The sequence below is a fragment of the Xenopus tropicalis genome, chromosome 4, assembly GCF_000004195.4.
Source record: "Xenopus tropicalis strain Nigerian chromosome 4, UCB_Xtro_10.0, whole genome shotgun sequence".
NCBI lineage: Eukaryota > Metazoa > Chordata > Amphibia > Anura > Pipidae > Xenopus > Xenopus tropicalis.
Window position 1 is genome coordinate 144,451,434 of NC_030680.2, and position 19,570 is coordinate 144,471,003.

General features: G+C 44.5%; 1 protein-coding gene across 3 annotated transcripts in view; it reads left to right on the top strand.

The window, feature by feature from the left end:
* adamts9 (ADAM metallopeptidase with thrombospondin type 1 motif 9) overlaps nt 1-19,570 on the top strand; it is a 161,991-nt gene that overhangs the window by 10,245 nt on the left and 132,176 nt on the right. For all 3 annotated transcript variants that reach the window (XR_001170408.3, NR_164664.1, NM_001374796.1), the window contains 1 exon segment: nt 1,613-1,772. Coding sequence is in view for 1 of the 3 variants with exons in the window: in NM_001374796.1 (NP_001361725.1) it covers nt 1,613-1,772 (160 nt within the window). In the remaining 2 variants the exon portion in view is untranslated.

The following is a 19,570-nucleotide window of genomic DNA, read 5'->3' on the forward strand; positions in this document are numbered from 1 at the left end:
CTGTATAATGTGCTGGAGGGCTGCCAGTGCTGGCTATTGTCACTGTATAATGTGCTGGAGGGCTGCCAGTGCTGGCTATTGTCACTGTATAATGTGCTGGAGGGCTACCAGTGCCGGCTATTATCACTGTATAATGTGCTGGAGGGCTGCCAGTGCTGGCTATTGTCACTGTATAATGTGCTGGAGGGCTGCCAGTGCCGGCTATTATCACTGTATAATGTGCTGGAGGGCTGCCAGTGCCGGCTATTATCACTGCATAATGTGCTGGAGGGTTGCCAGTGCTGGCTATTATCACTGCATAATGTGCTGGAGGGCTCAGAGTACCATCTGTTGTCACTGTATAATATGCCTAAGGGCTGCCAGTGCCGGCTATTTTCACTGTATAATGTGCTGGAGGGCTGCCAGTGCCGGCTATTGTCACTGTATAATGTGCTGGAGGGCTGCCAGTGCTGGCTATTGTCACTGTATAATGTGCTGGAGGGCTGCCAGTGCCTGTTGTTGTCACTGTATAATGTGCTGGAGGGCTGCCAGTGCCTGTTGTTGTCACTGTATAATGTGCTGGAGGGCTGCCAGTGCCGGCTATTGTCACTGTATAATGTGCTGGAGGGCTGCCAGTGCCGGCTATTGTCACTGTATAATGTGCTGGAGGGCTGCCAGTGCCGGCTATTGTCACTGTATAATGTGCTGGAGGGCTGCCAGTGCTGGCTATTGTCACTGTATAATGTGCTGGAGGGCTGCCAGTGCCGGCTATTGTCACTGTATAATGTGCTGGAGGGCTGCCAGTACCTGCTATTGTCACTGTATAACGTGCTGGAGGGCTGCCAGTACCTGCTATTGTCACTGTATAACGTGCTGGAGGGCTGCCAGTACCTGTTGCTGTCAGTGCATATGGGCTGTACTAGTAATTCCCAGTTTGACAGGGATACAGAGAGCTGCTGTGGGCAATACAAGTAACATTGGTTCCAATGGGACTGGCCCAGAGCTAAAGGGTTGGGGTAAAGCCGGGGGGCAGGTTAGGGTGGGATTGGGGGAGAATGCCTGTTTGCTCTGCTTATTACTGGGGGCCGAACGTAAAGTTTCATTAGTGTGAAATTTTGGGGAAAACAATGAAGTGCAGTTCTATTAATATTCAGTTTTTCTCTTGTTTTTCCCTCGTTTTTCTGAAATGATCTCAAATGGCTTAATCAAAAAAAAATCCAGACCAACTGCTAAGAATAGCATTTTATTACATCATAGAAGTTAACCTGAAGGTGAATCCCCACTTTAAAGGTGAAGACACATGGGGCTACTAGTAGCAGCTACTAAAACAGACAATGCTGATCATTTACTGATAACTGTCTCTACGTGTGTTTTAGCAGAGGCAATTCTCAGTATTGTCTATGGCAGGGGATTTTCTGGAGTTTAGTAACCGTGGCAAGTAGCTAAGTACTAAGTAGCTCCGTGTGTCTTCACCCTAATGGCCAAAGGTACTAAATTCCCATTTCCCATTTTATTGTCACTTCCTTATAAAACAAAGACATTCACCTTAACCCTTTCTTCCCTTCCATTTGCATCTTTGTTTGGCGCCCCCTATTGGCAACGTCACGGCTAACCCCTGCGCTTCCCCCCGCAGCTAGGCACATTCAAGTCTCAGGACGGGGACTATTTCGTAGAACCGTTACTCTCCGACGACAGTGAATATGAAGAAGAACACAACAAGCCACACGTCGTCTACAGACACAACCCACCTCACAGAAACATCTCAAGGGAAGAGCAGACGTGCCACACCGCAGGTAAGTGTCTCCGTGTGTTTGTGTTGCTTTTTTTGAGGTTATGTTTGAGGCTATTTTATTAAATCTGATTTATTATCATAATATATTTGGTTGGGTGACACAGGGGCGCTGCTGCCATAAGGCAAGTTATTGTGCTATTATGGCCCCCCATCGACCCTCTCTGACCCCAAAAAAATGAACCGTGGAGGGAATAAGGGGGCATTATCAACTTGGCCACCTTAGGGCGTTGTGGACCCCATGGGTCTTATAATAGAGCCAAACTGAGGTCTCTTCCTATGTGATTATTACTGGGCATAATGAGCATTGGCCATTGGTTACCAACACAGCCTAGTGAGGGTTGAATAAGTTTATACTGGGCAGCCTTTAGTAAGCTGGCCGGCCAATTGGAAGCTACGGACATAGGGGTTCAGGGGGCCAGTTTGCTGTAAGATAGCAACAACTCTATGACCAAGGTTGGACTGGGGGGTGCAGGGCCCACCGGGGCTGCCGCCCCAGGGGCCCTGTAGGTGCCTCCGCTATCTGCATCCCCTGCACCCCATAACCCCCACTACAGAGCTTCCCTTACCCCCGTGACAGGTAGCTGCTACTAAGTAGCTCTGTGTGTCTTCACCCTAATGGCCAGAGGTACTAAATTCCCATTTCCCGTTTTATTGTCACTTCCTTAGAAAACGAAGGCATTCACCCTAACCCTTTCTTCTCTTCCATTTGCTTGTTTGGCGCCCCCTATTGGCAATGTCGCGGCTAACCCCCGGCCAACCGTTCCTCCCTTTACACACGCTCAGGGGAGGACGTTGGGTGGGGGACCCTGCGGGGGGTTAGGGAGGTTCAGCGGGGGTCTGAACCTCCCTAACCCCCCGCAGGGTCCCCCACCCAACGTCCTCCCCTGAGTGTGTGTAAAGGGAGGAACGGTTGGCCGGGGGTGCGTTGGCAGTGTCGGACTGGCCCACCAGGATACCAGGAAAACTCCCGGGGGGCCCAGGTATCAGTGGCCCCTCCTGCTTCTGACCATTTGGCCCGTTTTATGGCCATTCCCTATTTCTGAATGGGAACAAAGAGGAGGAATAGATGGAAGAATAGATGCTAGCATGTAAATAAAAGAGATGGGAGAATAAAGAGGTTGGGTGAGGAAAGGAGGAAAATTAGTTTGGAGAGTGGGCCTAGGGGCTAAGGTTTTCTGGTGGCCCCTGGGGTCCCAGTCTCACACTGTGTTTCCCTTTAATCGGAAAGGTGCTGTGGTCTTGCATTGTGTAACTTTCCCTTTACTTTAGTGGCTCATTGGGGTAGTTCACCTTTAAATTAACTTTCGGCACGATGAACGAGAGAGTAATATTCGAATACAATTTGTAAATTAAAATCTAATACAATTGTTTTTCATGTTTATTAGAATTAGTTATTTTATAATTGATTAAAGCAAGAACCACCCCTTTAGTTCCGGTAAGGCCTCTGTTTGTTACGTTGCTGCTGGCTAAAGGCTATTGGGGGATTCCGGTCCTGTGTAAATAAAGGGATCAATTTTGGCCACTGGGTCTAAAGCGGTGTCACAGGCAGGGAGAGATCAGGATGGTGGGCAAGAAACCAGTGAGGGGTAAAGGTGGCCAGACACACTAAGATTTGGTCGCTTGGTGGGCGATAGTCTCCCGATATCCCCACCTACGGGTGGGTGATATTGGGCTAATTCAGGCTAATTCAGTTGTCTGGGGCCAAATGATCAATTATAACGACGGGAATAGACGCACTCGGTTCGGGGACCACATCAATGAGCCGATGCCGTCCCCGATCCGACTCCATTTTTAAACCTGCCCGATTTCAGGCCAGATATCGGTCGAGCAGGCCCATCATTAGTCCCCATACACGGGCCGATTAGCTGCCGAATTGGTCTAAGGGATGGATATCGACAGCTAGAATTGGCCCGTGTATGGGGACCATAACGCACAATGCAAATCTGGTTACAAATCTGTGACCCCCCAGGCGTCCAGTTTAATGGAAATATCACCCATCTTCCCTACCCCAGTGGTGCAGACCTGTTTAGTGGGCATAGACAGGGGATATTGGATCATTTTCAACTGGAAAGACAATCAATGACTGTTGCTGAAACGCCGTGACTATATTGGGCTCTTTGTGGCTGCGCTATAATAACAATCAGCGCAGCAACTTCCTGCGAGTTATAATCGTATGGTAAAGACATTGCGCTCTGCGGCCAACGTATTTCCCCTGCAGCACAGGGAAAATGACTTCATTGTAATCCGAGAGGAAATATTGCACCGACCCCATTATATCATGTCCTGAGATCAGGAATATTCATTAAAGGGGATATTATCCTTGTCCATAACGCCGTGTATTCCAGTTTTAGATTCCTTGTATAAATAAACAATTAATATGATCAAATAGTTTGAGACAGTTTTGCATTTGGTCTTCACTTTGAGTTTTGAAATAATTTACTTATCTCTTTTGCCACTTTCATTCCGGTTGCTAGGGTCAGTGTCCCATACATACTTACATATTTTTGAACCAACAAATGTATTTGTAGCTGTAATATTGGTGTGTAGGCGCCATCTCAGTGCATTGTGCCTGAGTCTGAGCTTTCAGCCAGCGCTACACATTAGAACTGCTTTCAGCTAACCTATTGTTTCTCCTACTCCCATGTAACTGGAGGAGTCCCAAGCCGGACTTGGATTTCTTACTATTGAGTGCTATTCTGATACCTACTGGGAGCTGCTATCTTGCTCCCTTCCCATTGTTCTGCTGATCGGCTGCTGGGGGTGAGGGGGGGGGGGGGATATCACTCCAACTTGCAGCGCAGCAGTAAAGTGTGCCTGAGTCTGAGCTTTCAGAAGGAGCCAGCGCTACACATTAGAACTGCTTTCAGCTAACCTATTGTTTCTCCTACTCCCATGTAACTGGAGGAGTCCCAAGCCGGACTTGGATTTCTTACTATTGAGTGCTATTCTGATACCTACTGGGAGCTGCTATCTTGCTCCCTTCCCATTGTTCTGCTGATCGGCTGCTGGGGGTGAGGGGGGGGGGGATATCACTCCAACTTGCAGCGCAGTAGTAAAGTGTGCCTGAGTCTGAGCTTTCAGCCAGCGCTACACATTAGAACTGCTTTCAGCTAACCTATTGTTTCTCCTACTCCCATGTAACTGGAGGAGTCCCAAGCCGGACTTGGATCTTTTTACTATTGAGTGCTATTCTGATACCTACTGGGAGCTGCTATCTTGCTCCCTTCCCATTGTTCTGCTGATCGGCTGCTGGGGGGGAGGGGGGGGGGTATCACTCCAACTTGCAGCGCAGCAGTAAAGTGTGAGTGAAGTTTATCAGAGCACAGGTCACATGACTGTGGCACCCTGGGAAATGAAGAATATGGCTAGCCCCATGGGAAAAACAGATTACAATGCAGGATTCTGCTGGAGAAGCTCTATTAACTGATGTGTTTAAAAAAAAAACCAAAAAAAAAAAACATGTTTTCCATGACAGTATTGCTTTAAATATAGCCACAAGGAAGTGCAGTGTAGTTTCCCTTTTTCCCTTATGATTAAAACATCATGTTAATTCATTGGGATAAGCAGAAAGAAATGTTGGAGTAAGTAGTTATTTATTTTTAATCCGCATGTTGCTGGAACAAGTTGTCACGCTCCGGAGGGGAGATTTGGCAGACGCACACAGTGCTACTTTACAGCCGCTCAGCGGAGAGGATACGGCTCTGGGGCCTTCATTGGATCCAACATCTCCGAGGATAGACATTACGTTACTCTCTATAAAACATGATGAAAGATCAATTAAGGTCAGATGAATAAATAGAGGGAGGGAGAGAATCAGATGGTCAGACCTGCTTGTATCTGCCTCGGGTAGAAGGGGCCCAATTGATATCTCTGCAACTAAAGGTCCCCATACACAGGCTGATTCTAGCTGCCGATATTGGTACCTTAGACCGATTCAGCAGCTAATCGGCCCGTGTAGGGGCACTACCGATGGGCCTGCCCGACCGATATCTGGCATGAAATTGGGCAGATCTCAATCGGGCAGGTTAGAAAATCTAGTCGGATCGGGGACCGCTTTGGCTCATTGATGCGGTCCCCGGACCGACTTTTCCTATACCCGTCTTTGTAATCGGGGCCAAACGATCGAATTACCCTGGATTCTCCCGATATCGCCCACCCGTAGGTGGGGGATATCAGGAGAAGATCCGCTCGCTTGGCGTATGGTGTATGGGGACCTTAACGCCCAATGCTTTAGTTGAGTTTATCCATTTGGTTAGATTTTGATGTTCCACACACCCCATGTCTGTATATATGGCAGAAAGTATCCCGACGCTCAGTCTAAAACATGTCCTTGGTTGGAAAACTCCCAAACTGTCTCTGGATGAGACCGTATGTTGAGACCATGGTGGTTTTATAGGTGAACACTTGGGCACAGGCCTAAAATCTCCATGAATATTGCCAGGCATTGGCCCTGGCGGCACTTAAGGTCAACAGTGGTAAATGGCGATTCACCATCTGCCAGTTTGACAGGCAAGTCAGGGTTTGGCAGATGCCAGCTGTAAAGATTGGTGGAAGAGGAATAATAGCCTGGGGTTGTCTTTCTTGTGTGGGGCCCTTGGTTCCAGTGAAAGGACAGGGTACAATGACATTGCTGATAATTCCGTGCTTCCTACTTTGTGGCCACAGTTTGGGGAGGGCTCATTCATATCTCAGTACAATAATGCCCCCCCTATGCACAAAGCCGGGTCCTACAGAATTGCTGAGGTGAGAGTGGAAGAAGTTGACTGAACAGAGCCCTGAGCTCAGCCCAACTGACCCCTGTGGGATGAATTGACTGTGAGCCCAATCCCCAACATCACTGCCCAACCTCACTAATGCTCTTGTGGCTGAATGGGAGCAACTCCCGCCAACAATGTCCCAACATCTAGTGGGAACCTTCCTAGAAGAGAAGAGTATTAGTCCCCGTGGTTTGGGAATGGAATAGTGCCGTAACTTGGGCACCATGGCGAATTCAATTTAGGGTACAAACATATTCGTTAGTTGAATATTTCTGCCAAAATATATTGAAATTGCTCATGAATTAGGGCCTTACACTAAGTATTCTACTCTCCAAGGCCCCCTGTTGGGTCTGCTTCCTCTGCAGTTACGCCTCTGCTTCTATCTATTTAAAATGGGATGCTTATGGGCAGCACAGTGCAGTAGCATTGCTTGTTGTTTTAGTTTAACATTAGACTTACTGGCAGCATACTGGGTTAGGTTAGCTCTGCTGCTGAATGACATTGGCCCCGTCTGTATGGTGTTTGCTTTTCCTCTCTGTGTCTAATTGGGTTTCTTTTAACGCAACAAAAACAAACATTCACTGACCCTAGTGTGTGTGTGACTGTAATAGGGACCGTAGATTGTAAGCTCCACTGGGCAGGGACTGATGGGAATGTGATAGGGACCTTAGATTGTAAGCTCACTGGGCAGGGACTGATGGGAATGGGATAGGGACCTTAGATTGTAAGCTCACTGGGGCAGGGACTGATGGGAATGTGATAGGGACCTTAGATTGTAAGCTCACTGGGGCAGGGACTGATGGGAATGTGATAGGGACCTTAGATTGTAAGCTCCACTGGGGCAGGGACTGATGGGAATGTGATAGGGACCTTAGATTGTAAGCTCACTGGGGCAGGGACTGATGGGAATGTGATAAGGACCTTAGATTGTAAGCTCACTGGGGCAGGGACTGATGAGAATGTGATAGGGACCTTAGATTGTAAGCTCACTGGGGCAGGGGCTGATGGGAATGTGATAGGGACCTTAGATTGTAAGCTCACTGGGGCAGGGACTGATGGGAATGTGATAAGGACCTTAGATTGTAAGCTCACTGGGGCAGGGACTGATGGGAATGTGATAAGGACCTTAGATTGTAAGCTCACTGGGGCAGGGACTGATGGGAATGTGATAGGGACCTTAGATTGTAAGCTCACTGGGGCAGGGACTGATGGGAATGTGATAGGGACCTAAGATTGTAAGCTCACTGGGGCAGGGACTGATGGGAATGGGATAGGGACCTTAGATTGTAAGCTCCACTGGGGCAGGGACTGATGGGAATGTGATAGGGACCTTAGATTGTAAGCTCACTGGGGCAGGGGCTGATGGGAATGATGTATAATTTCAGTAGAAAATCTGTACAGTGCTAAATAAAGGTTAATAATAAAGTTGTTCTTTAACATTGAGAGATGATAACTGTAGTGAAAAAAAAAGCTGTAATACAGCTGCACTGCCCCATAGCTGATAATAGAAGGTTCTGAGACTAAAGTAGCAGGAATTTGCCCCTTATGCCCTGGGTGAGCTCATTAAACAAGGAACCAAATACTTTGAAGATCAGTATTGTGATGTTACACAAAAGCTTGAATGGATTTAAGGTTAGAATCACCGAGCCCCTGTCTGCTTTGAGGGTTAATGAGGCGGAACAACTGTAGCTTGGTGTGTAGGATTCCGATTGGCTGCCTTTCTATGTCATCTCTTTAGTATGTATTATATGTACCTTTTGGGTTTAATTGATGTTTAAATAATGTTTTAGTTGTCTTGAGGGATGGAGATCCAAATTACAGAAAGCCCCCTTACCCAGAAAACCCCAGGTCCCAAGCATTCCTAATAACAGACCCTATACCTATAAATAAACCCAATAGGACTGTTTTGCCCCCAATAAGGGGTAATTATATCTTAGTTGGGATCAAATACAGGTACTGTTTTATTATTACAGAGAAAAGGGAATCATTTAACCATTAAATAAACCCAATAGGGCTGTTCTGCCCCCAATAAGGGGTAATTATATCTTAGTTGGGATCAAGTACAGGTACTGTTTTATTATTACAGAGAAAAGGGAATCATTTAACCATTAAATAAACCCAATAGGGCTGTTCTGCCCCAATAAGGGGTAATTATATCTTAGTTGGGATCAAGTACAGGTACTGTTTTATTATTACAGAGAAAAGGGAATCATTTAACCATTAAATAAACCCAATAGGGCTGTTCTGCCCCAATAAGGGGTAATTATATCTTAGTTGGGATCAAGTACACGTACTGTTTTATTATTACAGAGATAAAGGAAATCCTTTTTAAAATTAGAATTATTTGCTTATAATGGAGCCTATTAGAGACGGTCTTTCCGTAATTCGGAACTTTCTAGATAATGGGTTTCCGGATAAGGGATCCCATACCTGTGTGTATATATATATATAGATAGGTAGATAGATAAGTACAGAGATAAGTGTTAAGTTTGTTAAGGGACACAAGATGAAGGCAACCCCTGATCTGTAGAGCTTGCAATCTTATACATGGTGTCTGTCTGTTAGACAGGGGACTCAAGGACATCCCCAGAGATAAGAAGGCAGGACGTTTCCACTTAACTTGCGGAATGCATTTGTCACAGGGAGAGCTGGGAAGCTGGAGAATTGTCACTTGCGCTGGCAGATAGGGTAGATAGCTTTAAGAAAAGGGTGGATGCCCTGTGAGGAAATGAATTAATAGAATTAACACAAATACTAAGAATACAGAGCATGATACACTGGTGCTAATTATAACCCTTTAATATAAAACAGCCGGGAATATCTTGTAAGTTAGCGTTTTTTCAGCAATGTCATTGGTTATAACCAGTTCTTATTGGCACAATTTGGGTCATGTGACTCACTGAAACTTGTGTGAAATATTATCATATCAATATCATATATTATCATATATATAAACTGATATGATAATATTTAGGAGTCACCTCTGAGTTTTATTACCTGTATAAAGGCACTCTGTCTTTAGCCTTATTTCTTCATATCGTCATGGAACTCCTCTGTGACCTCTATTTGCCTTATATTTAACATTAGGGGTATATTATTCCTCATATAAATAATGCTTAGAGATGTCACCATTTACAATATACTCATGACAATTGTGCCCCATGACTCATTACATTTGTGTACAGAACTCCTTTACAACTTCTGATATCCTTATCATTTGCAGTAGGGGGTGATACTCAGAGTTCCCTGTTTATCTCAGCCTGAGGCCTTGTGCCTTTATATGGGCACAGAACCCCTCAGTGACTGCTAATATCCTTATCATTTACAGTAGGGGGTACAGTATCCCTTATAATACATGAGTGATACTCAGAGTTCCCTGTATAACTCAGCCTGCAGCCTTGTGTCTTTATATGGGGGGCACAGAACCCCTCAGTGACTGCTAATATCCTTATCATTTACAGTAGGGGGTACATTATCCCTTATAATACATGAGTGATACTCAGAGTTCCCTGTATAACTCAGCCTGCAGCCTTGTGCCTTTATATGGGCACAGAACCCCTCAGTGACTGCTAATATCCTTATCATTTACAGTAGGGGGTACAGTATCCCTTATAATACATGAGTGATACTCAGAGTTCCCTGTATAACTCAGCCTGCAGCCTTGTGTCTTTATATGGGGGGCACAGAACCCCTCAGTGACTGCTAATATCCTTATCATTTACAGTAGGGGGTACATTATCCCTTATAATACATGAGTGATACTCAGAGTTCCCTGTATAACTCAGCCTGCAGCCTTGTGCCTTTATATGGGGGGCACAGAACCCCTCAGTGACTGCTAATATCCTTATCATTTACAGTAGGGGGTACATTATCCCTTATAATACATGAGTGATACTCAGAGTTCCCTGTATAACTCAGCCTGCAGCCTTGTGCCTTTATATGGGCACAGAACCCCTCAGTGACTGCTAATATCCTTATCATTTACAGTAGGGGGTACATTATCCCTTATAATACATGAGTGATACTCAGAGTTCCCTGTATAACTCAGCCTGCAGCCTTGTGCCTTTATGCGGTCACGGAACCCCTCAGTGAAGTGTAAAGAATCATTTCACAAACCAACATTCGCACACTGAATCAACAAGCGAGCTGGCAGTCTCCTCTCTGAAAAGCTGTTTCTTTGCCTTAAATGACCTTCCTTCTGTGCAACAAATGTTTGATCCCTAAAAGAAGCAAAGATTGGAAAATGTGTGCAAATTCCAAAAATCACTTTAAATTTGAGTTCTGTGAGTGCGCACTCAGTAAGGCTTTGAGTATGCAGTCTATAAGTGTGAGTGTGCCCTCTGTAAGGCTTTGAGTATGCAGTCTATAAGTGTGAGTGTGCCCTCTGTAAGGCTTTGAGTATGCAGTCTATAAGTGTGAGTGTGCTCGCTGTAAGGCTTTGAGTATGCAGTCTATAAGTGTGAGTGTGCCCTCTGTAAGGCTTTGAGTATGCAGTCTATAAGTGTGAGTGTGAGCTCTGAGAGTGTGAGTGTGCCCTCTATAAGGCTTTGAGTATACAGTCTATAAGTGTGAGTGTGCCCTCTATAAGGCTTTGAGTATGCAGTCTATAAGTGTGAGTGTGCCCGCTGTAAGTGTGAGTGTGAGCTCTGAGAGTGTGAGTGTGCACTCTGTAAGGCTTTGAGTATGCAGTCTATAAGTGTGAGTGTGCCCTCTATAAGGCTTTGAGTATGCAGTCTATAAGTGTGAGTGTGCCCTCTATAAGGCTTTGAGTATGCAGTCTATAAGTGTGAGTGTGCCCGCTGTAAGTGTGAGCTCTGAGAGTGTGAGTGTGCCCTCTATAAGGCTTTGAGTATGCAGTCTATAAGTGTGAGTGTGAGCTCTTAGAGTGTGAGTGTGAGCTCTTAGAGTGTGAGTGTGAGCTCTGCAGGCTCAGTCCGTCTCTGTAGGTCAGCGCTGTATTAATCATTATTGCGTGTTTACTATAAGAGCCACTTACTTTTAGTGGGACTGTCACATTAAATAACGGAGCCTGTGATCCCTTTGCCAAAGGCACAAATTTATGACCCGTTTGTTCAGACTCATTAGAGCAAAACTGGAGAAGGCCAGGGGCCCGGAGATAAATGTGTTACTGAGGGAAAGACAGAATGGTGGTGGTAGAGGGTGCGGGGCCACAACTCAAAAATCCTGAAATTAGAAAAAAAAAAAAACTTACCAGGCTGTAAACTAATTTAGCTGTTTTTATATTGGGGGTAAATGTAATTTATGAAACCCATTATCCAGAAAGTTCCGAATTACAGAAAGGCCATAGACTCCATTATAAGCAAATAATTCTAAGTTTTAAAAATGGTTTCCTTTTTCTCTGTAATAATAAAACAGTACCTGTACTTGATCCCAACTAAGATATAATTACCCCTTATTGGGGCAGAACAGCCCTATTGGGTTTATTTAATGGTTAAATGATTCCCTTTTCTCTGTAATAATAAAACAGTACCTGTACTTGATCCCAACTAAGATATAATTACCCCTTATTGGGGCAGAACAGCCCTATTGGGTTTATTTAATGGTTAAATGATTCCCTTTTCTCTGTAATAATAAAACAGTACCTGTACTTGATCCCAACTAAGATATAATTACCCCTTATTGGGGACAGAACAGCCCTATTGGGTTTATTTCATGGTTAAATGATTCCCTTTTCTCTGTAATAATAAAACAGTACCTGTACTTGATCCCAACTAAGATATAATTACCCCTTATTGGGGGCAGAACAGCCCTATTGGGTTTATTTCATGGTTAAATGATTTTTAGCAGACTAAACCCCAGGTCCAGAGCATTCTGGATAACAGGTCCCATACCTGTACTAAAGTATCTGAAACAGTCCCCTCTTAAAGGTGTCGCTTTCTTTAAAGTGGTGGTTCACCTTCAAGTTAACTTTAGTACGTTATAGAATTCCCTATTCCTAGCAACTTCGCAATTGGTTTTCATTATTTATATTTTATAGTTTTTGAATTATTATTTTGAATCGCTGACCCCCGGCAGCCAGAAACTATTGCTCTATAAAGCTAAAAAAAAAAAAAATTTGTATTATTATTGTTACTTTTTATGACTTATCTTTCTATACAGGCCCTCTACTATTCATATTCTCTTCTCACGTTGAAACCACTGCCTGGTTGTTAGGGTATATAAGACCCTAGCAACCAGATAGTGGCTAACATACCAAATGGAGAGCTGCTGACCCAGATTATACTGTATATACTGCACATATAATAGTCCCCAAACACTGATAAGCGGAATTACATGCTCATTTTTGTCTTGATGATATTCTGAAAGGCCAAGTCTTCCCTTCCTACACGCCACAACTGTAGGCTGAACCCTTTCTGCCTCACTGGCCGCCCCCTCGTTCAGTGATTTATCATCGACTTAATTAGAGCCCTAGTGACCCCGGTGCCAGAGTTTGTTTCTTCACCAAAGGCATTTCCCTAGAACATCTGCACCGGCCCCCCCAGTGACGCTGCACAATTACTGGGGGCTCCAAGCAGAGAGTTTTATTTCCCTCTGGGGTCCTGAGTTAACTTTTAGTATCATGTAGAGAGTAATATTCTGAGACAGTTTGCAATTGGTCTTCATTTTTGTTGCTAGGGTCCAAGTTACCTTAGCGACCGGGGAGCAGCTTGAATGAGAGGACGGTTAATGACTAAGAGAGGGACCTGAATAGAAAAACAAGGTATAAAAAGTAACAATAACTATAAAGCTTCACCAAGGAATTGTTTTTTGGCTGCCGGGGTCAGTGACCCCCATTTGAAAGAAATAAATAATGAAGACCAATTGAAAAGTTGCTTAGAATAGGCACTAAAAGTGAACTCAAAGGTGAAGTTAAGCTTTGTAGAGCGGAAGTACAGTTTCCACACCGATTGTTTAGTCACAGAGGAGCTTTGATTTCCCCCGTTATCTTGTTTAGATAAGATATGGCTGCCGGTGGAGTTGATAAAGCTCTAGAACTGTAATACACTAGATTAGCCCCAGGGTCACTGGGATTGGTTGCGTCAATAGCTGCACCGGCAAATTGGATGTGGAGCCCTGACCTCAACCCAACTGAACCCCTGTGGGATGAATTGGAACCCCCCAGTGAGCCTGATCCCCAACTTCACTGCCCAACCTCACTAATGCTGCCCATACATGCAACCATTTTTCTCTCCTTAACGACCAGCTTCAATGCGATCAGACAAGCATGTATATGGCCACCTTAATGCGTTTGTGGCTGAATGGAAACAACTCCTAAACAGGGCCGCCATCAGAAATCACGGGCCACAACAACATTTTCTGGGCCCCCCTCCCACAGGCCCCTACCATCTGTACAAAGGACACACAGAAATAAAAAGTATCAGGGCCCCCATACGCTATGCTGGCCAGGGCCCCCCTAATTGCCCCCATACACAAGACCCCCAATTGCTGCCCATAGACAGGGCCCCCAATTGCCCCAATAGACAGGGCCCCCAATTGCCCCCAATAGACAGGGCCCCCAATTGCCCCCAATAGACAGGGCCCCCAATTGCCCCCATAGACAGGGCCCCCAATTGCCCCCGATAGACAGGGCCCCAAATTGCCCCCCATGCACAGGGCCCCCAATTGCCCCGCATAGACAGGGCCCCCCATAGACAGGGTCCTCAATGGCCCCCCATAGACAGGGCCCCCAATTGTCCCTCATATACAGAGCCCCCAATAGCCCCCCATAAACAGTGCCCCCCAATTGGCCCCATAGACAGTGCCCCCCATTGCCCTCATACACAGTGTTCCCCGAAGACGGTCTTCTTTCGCTTCTTCCTCTTTGGCTTTGTCTTCTTCTTTGGTGGCTTTGTCTTCTTCTTTCTTGGCTTTGTCTTCTTTGGAGGCTTCGTCTTCTTCTTTGGCGGCTTCTTCTTCTTTGGAGGCTTCGTCTTCTTCTTTGGTGTCTTTGTCTTCTTTGGAGGCTTTGTCTTCTTCTTTGGCGGCTTCTTCTTCTTTGGAGGCTTTGTCTTCTTCTTTGGTGTCTTTGTCTTTTTTGGAGGCTTTGTCTTCTTCTTTGGCGGCTTCTTCTTCTTTGGAGGCTTCGTCTTCTTTGGCGGCTTGCCTGGACTGGCAGTCGTGGCTGCTGTAAGATGCCATAGTCTCTATTAAGGTCTAATTGGAGTTGAAGGCCTCTGGGTACTTGGAATGCCAGGGCCTATTTTGACTCTGCAGACCTGGCCATATAGAGCATCTTTATGAGTATTCCCATACAAAGAGTGGGTATTAGGTACTAAATTGCAATGATAACATACTATGACAGTGTGTGTGTAATTCTGCTGCAAACGTGCTTCCTACCTCAGCGTGACGCCTACTCCATCTCTACTCCAGGCCTGGCGCGGGGACAGCCAGCAGACACCCACAGTAGTAGTTGCGTATGTGCAGTGTCTGCTGCCTTAAAGAATTCTGTATACACAGTCGCATATACATTGGTGCCAAGATGTGTAAACCTTTGTCTTTGTGGTGTTTACATTTATATTTCATTGTGAATTCTTTCTTATGGGTTCGATGTTAGCAGCGCATATCCCCTCTGAGCTCTGATGGACTGGGCTCGTAAGGAGCAAATGTGCTCTGAATGTCATGCAGAAACCCATTGAGTCCGGGAATGTGACATGGATATTCCCTATAGTTTCCTCTCAAGGCAACTTTGGCGACTTCGGCAAATCGCAGAGCCGCGAATGCCATAAAGAGAAGAACTGTTTTGCAGCCATATTTCAGCATATAAAAATGGTATTTATTCCTACTTATTGAAGGAATAGGTTACAGGGATAGGTATACAGGTTTGGGACTGGTTATCTAGAATGCTTGGGACCTGCAGTTTTACGAATAAGGGGTCTCTCCATAATTTGGATCTCCATACCTTAAGTTTACCGAAAAATAATTTAAACATTAATTAAACCCAAAGGGATTGTTTTTCCCCCAATAAGGATTAATTATATTTTAGTTGGGATCAAGTACAGGTACTGTTTTATTATTACAGAGAAAAGGGAATCATTTAACCATTAAATAAACCCAATAGGGCTGTTCTGCCCCCAATAAGGGGTAATTATATCTTAGTTGGGATCAAGTACAGGTACTGTTTTATTATTACAGAGAAAAGGGAATCATTTAACCATGAAATAAACCCAATAGGGCTGTTCTGCCCCAATAAGGGGTAATTATATCTTAGTTGGGATCAAGTACAGGTACTGTTTTATTATTACAGAGAAAAGGGAATCATTTAACCATTAAATAAACCCAATAGGGCTGTTCTGCCCCCAATAAGGGGTAATTATATCTTAGTTGGGATCAAGTACAGGTGCTGTTTTATTATTACAGAGAAAAGGGAATCATTATTAAAAACTAGAATTATTTGCTTATAATGAAGTCTGTGGGAGATGGCCTCTCTGTAATTCGGAACTGTCTGGATAATGGGTTTCCAGGTAATGGATCCCATACCTGTATTAGCGGTTTCTCATTAACAAAGCTTAAGTTCCCCTTTAAAGAATCTAGGGAAGCCCTGCAACAGGATGACTATTATACATGCATTTCCATTAGATACTGACAAAGGAAAAGAGCTGTAATGCAATGTGCTGAGTGCTAATCGCCAGCCCCTGACTGCCAGCCACATGTACTGCTCATTCCCACTTAGTTGACTTGAACTAATTAATATTAAGGGTATCTTCCATTGCCTCCCATGTGGGGAGAGAATTCTTGGCTTTAGGCAGTTAATATCCCCTTTATTTCCATTGCGTGTCAATGAGAGGATCCAAGTCCGAGGCGGCAGTTTGTTTGTTTGTGGGTACATTTTCCACTTATCCCGTTCCCGGCCGCGGCATTCCAAATCAAATATTCATTACGTTGCTTACCGGTGTTAACAGTTACGGTATCAGCATGTTAATCATCGCGTCCCGGCCTCGCCGCGCAGTGTTTACGCCTCGGGAGCGGCTCTGCGAGGATGTGTCATTCTGGTAAAACACTAAAAGGCATTTTACGGACTTTTGTTGTACAGAACCTGTCAGAGAGCATCATCTGTATTTTTTATTGCTGGGCTGAATTTAGCGTCCGGAGCGCCGGGCCGGGCCTCATGTACAAACAATAAAACATGCGCTGAATGATCTTAATCATAACACCAGCTGGTTAATACCCGTGTTTATAGAAAGGAATACGCAGGCACCATGGGGCGCATAATGCCGGGGTCTTCTAGAGAGCCTTCAGCGCTTGTACAGGTATGGGACCTGTTATCCAGAATGCTCGGGACCTGGGGTTTTCCAGATAAGGGATCGTTCCGTAATTTGGATCTCCATAACTTAAGTCTGCTAAAAATCATTTAACCATGAAATAAACCCAATAGGGCTGTTCTGCCCCCAATAAGGGGTAATTATATCTTAGTTGGGATCAAGTACAGGTACTGTTTTATTATTACAGAGAAAAGGGAATCATTTAACCATGAAATAAACCCAATAGGGCTGTTCTGCCCCAATAAGGGGTAATTATATCTTAGTTGGGATCAAGTACAGGTACTGTTTTATTATTACAGAGAAAAGGGAATCATTTAACCATTAAATAAACCCAATAGGGCTGTTCTGCCCCCAATAAGGGGTAATTATATCTTAGTTGGGATCAAGTACAGGTACTGTTTTATTATTAGAGAGATAAAGGAAATCATTTTTAAAAATTAGAATTATTTGCTTATAATGGAGTCTATGGAAGATGGCCTTTCTGTAATTCAGAACTTTTTGGATAACGGGTTTCTGGATAAGGGATCCCATACCTGTATTACAGCCACATACAGTGGTGTGAAAAACTATTTGCCCCCTTCCTGATTTCTTATTCTTTTGCATGTTTGTCACACTTAAATGTTTCTGCTCATCAAAAACCATTAACTATTAGTCAAAGATAACATAATTGAACACAAAATGCAGTTTTTAAATGAAGGTTTATGTTATTAAGGGAGAAAAAAAACTCCAAATCTACATGGCCCTGTGTGAAAAAGTGATTGCCCCCCTTGTTAAAAAATAACTTAACTGTGGTTTATCAATTTCAATTTTCAATTTCAATATCAATTTCTGTAGTCACCCCCAGGCCTGATTACTGCCACACCTGTTTCAATCAAGAAATCACTTAAATAGGAGCTACCTGACACAGAGAAGTAGCCCAAAAGCACCTCAAAAGCTACACATCATGCCAAGATCCAAAGAAATTCAGGAACAAATGAGAACAAAAGTAATTGAGATCTATCAGTCTGGTAAAGGTTATAAAGCCATTTCTAAAGCTTTGGGACTCCAGCGAACCACAGTGAGAGCCATTATCCACAAATGGCAAAAACATGGAACAGTGGTGAACCTTCCCAGGAGTGGCCGGCCGACCAAAATTACCCCAAGAGAGCAGAGACAACTCATCCGAGAGGCCACAAAAGACCCCAGGACAACATCTAAAGAACTGCAGGCCTCACTTGCCTCAATTAAGGTCAGTGTTCATGACTCCACCATAAGAAAGAGACTGGGCAAAAACGGCCTGCATGGCAGATTTCCAAGGCGCAAACCACTTTTAAGCAAAAAGAACATTATGGCTCGTCTCAATTTTGCTAAAAAACATCTCAATGATTGCCAAGACTTTTGGGAAAATACCTTGTGGACCGACGAGACAAAAGTTGAACTTTTTGGAAGGTGTGTGTCCCGTTACATCTGGCGTAAAAGTAACACAGCATTTCAGAAAAAGAACATCATACCAACAGTAAAATATGGTGGCGGTAGTGTGATGGTCTGGGGTTGTTTTGCTGCTTCAGGACCTGGAAGGCTTGCTGTGATAGATGGAACCATGAATTCTACTGTCTACCAAAAAATCCTGAAGGAGAATGTCCGGCCATCTGTTCGTCAACTCAAGCTGAAGCGATCTTGGGTGCTGCAGCAGGACAATGACCCAAAACCCACCAGCAAATCCACCTCTGAATGGCTGAAGAAAAACAAAATGAAGACTTTGGAGTGGCCTAGTCAAAGTCCTGACCTGAATCCTATTGAGATGTTGTGGCATGACCTTAAAAAGGCGGTTCATGCTAGAAAACCCTCAAATAAAGCTGAATTACAACAATTCTGCAAAGATGAGTGGGCCAAAATTCCTCCAGAGCGCTGTAAAAGACTCGTTGCAAGTTATCGCAAACGCTTGATTGCAGTTATTGCTGCTAAGGGTGGCCCAACCAGTTATTAGGTTCAGGGGGCAATTACTTTTTCACACAGGGCCATGTAGGTTTGGATTTTTTTTCTCCCTAAATAATAAAAACCCTCATTTAAAAACTGCATTTTGTGTTTACTTGTGTTATCTTTGACTAATAGTTAAATGTGTTTGATGATCAGAAACATTTTGTGTGACAAACATGCAAAAGAATAAGAAATCAGGAAGGGGGCAAATAGTTTTTCACACCACTGTATGTGACTGTGGCAGCTTGGGGAGAATTGTATGTCCATAAAAATCCCAGTTCTAGACTGGGTACTGGGAATTCCAGGGCCTGTTTTAAAGCCCAGTCCAGACCTGCTCAGCATCAACATGAAAAGTGTGCCTGGTTCTTTATGGCCAAGTTCGCTGTGGGATCCCTGGAGCTACCAGCACCTTCGGAGGTGGCCATAGCTCTTAGTTCGCCCTGTGTCAAAAGTGGCGGATTAAGGCAGCTGGCACCTTAGAATTACTGCCCCTTTAGGGTGGTTGTAGTTCCAGGGTCCCATTCATTCATCAGAACAGGCTGGGTAATCCCAATAGGGTTTGGCACAATACAAGCACTTGCGTAGAGCATGTTTCCCCCTTTTGAATGGTGTTGAGATACACAATGATTGGGGCATTTTTGCAGCTGCATCTGTAAATAATCCCTATTGTTTTAAATCATGGGCTGTTTAATTCTTAAAGAGCCAGGCCACCTTAAGGTAGCCATACACCTTCAGATCTGCCGACATGGCCAAGCGAGCGGATCTTCTACCAATATCCCCCACCTACGGGTGGGTGTTATCGGGAGGATATAGGCTAATTTGGTTGT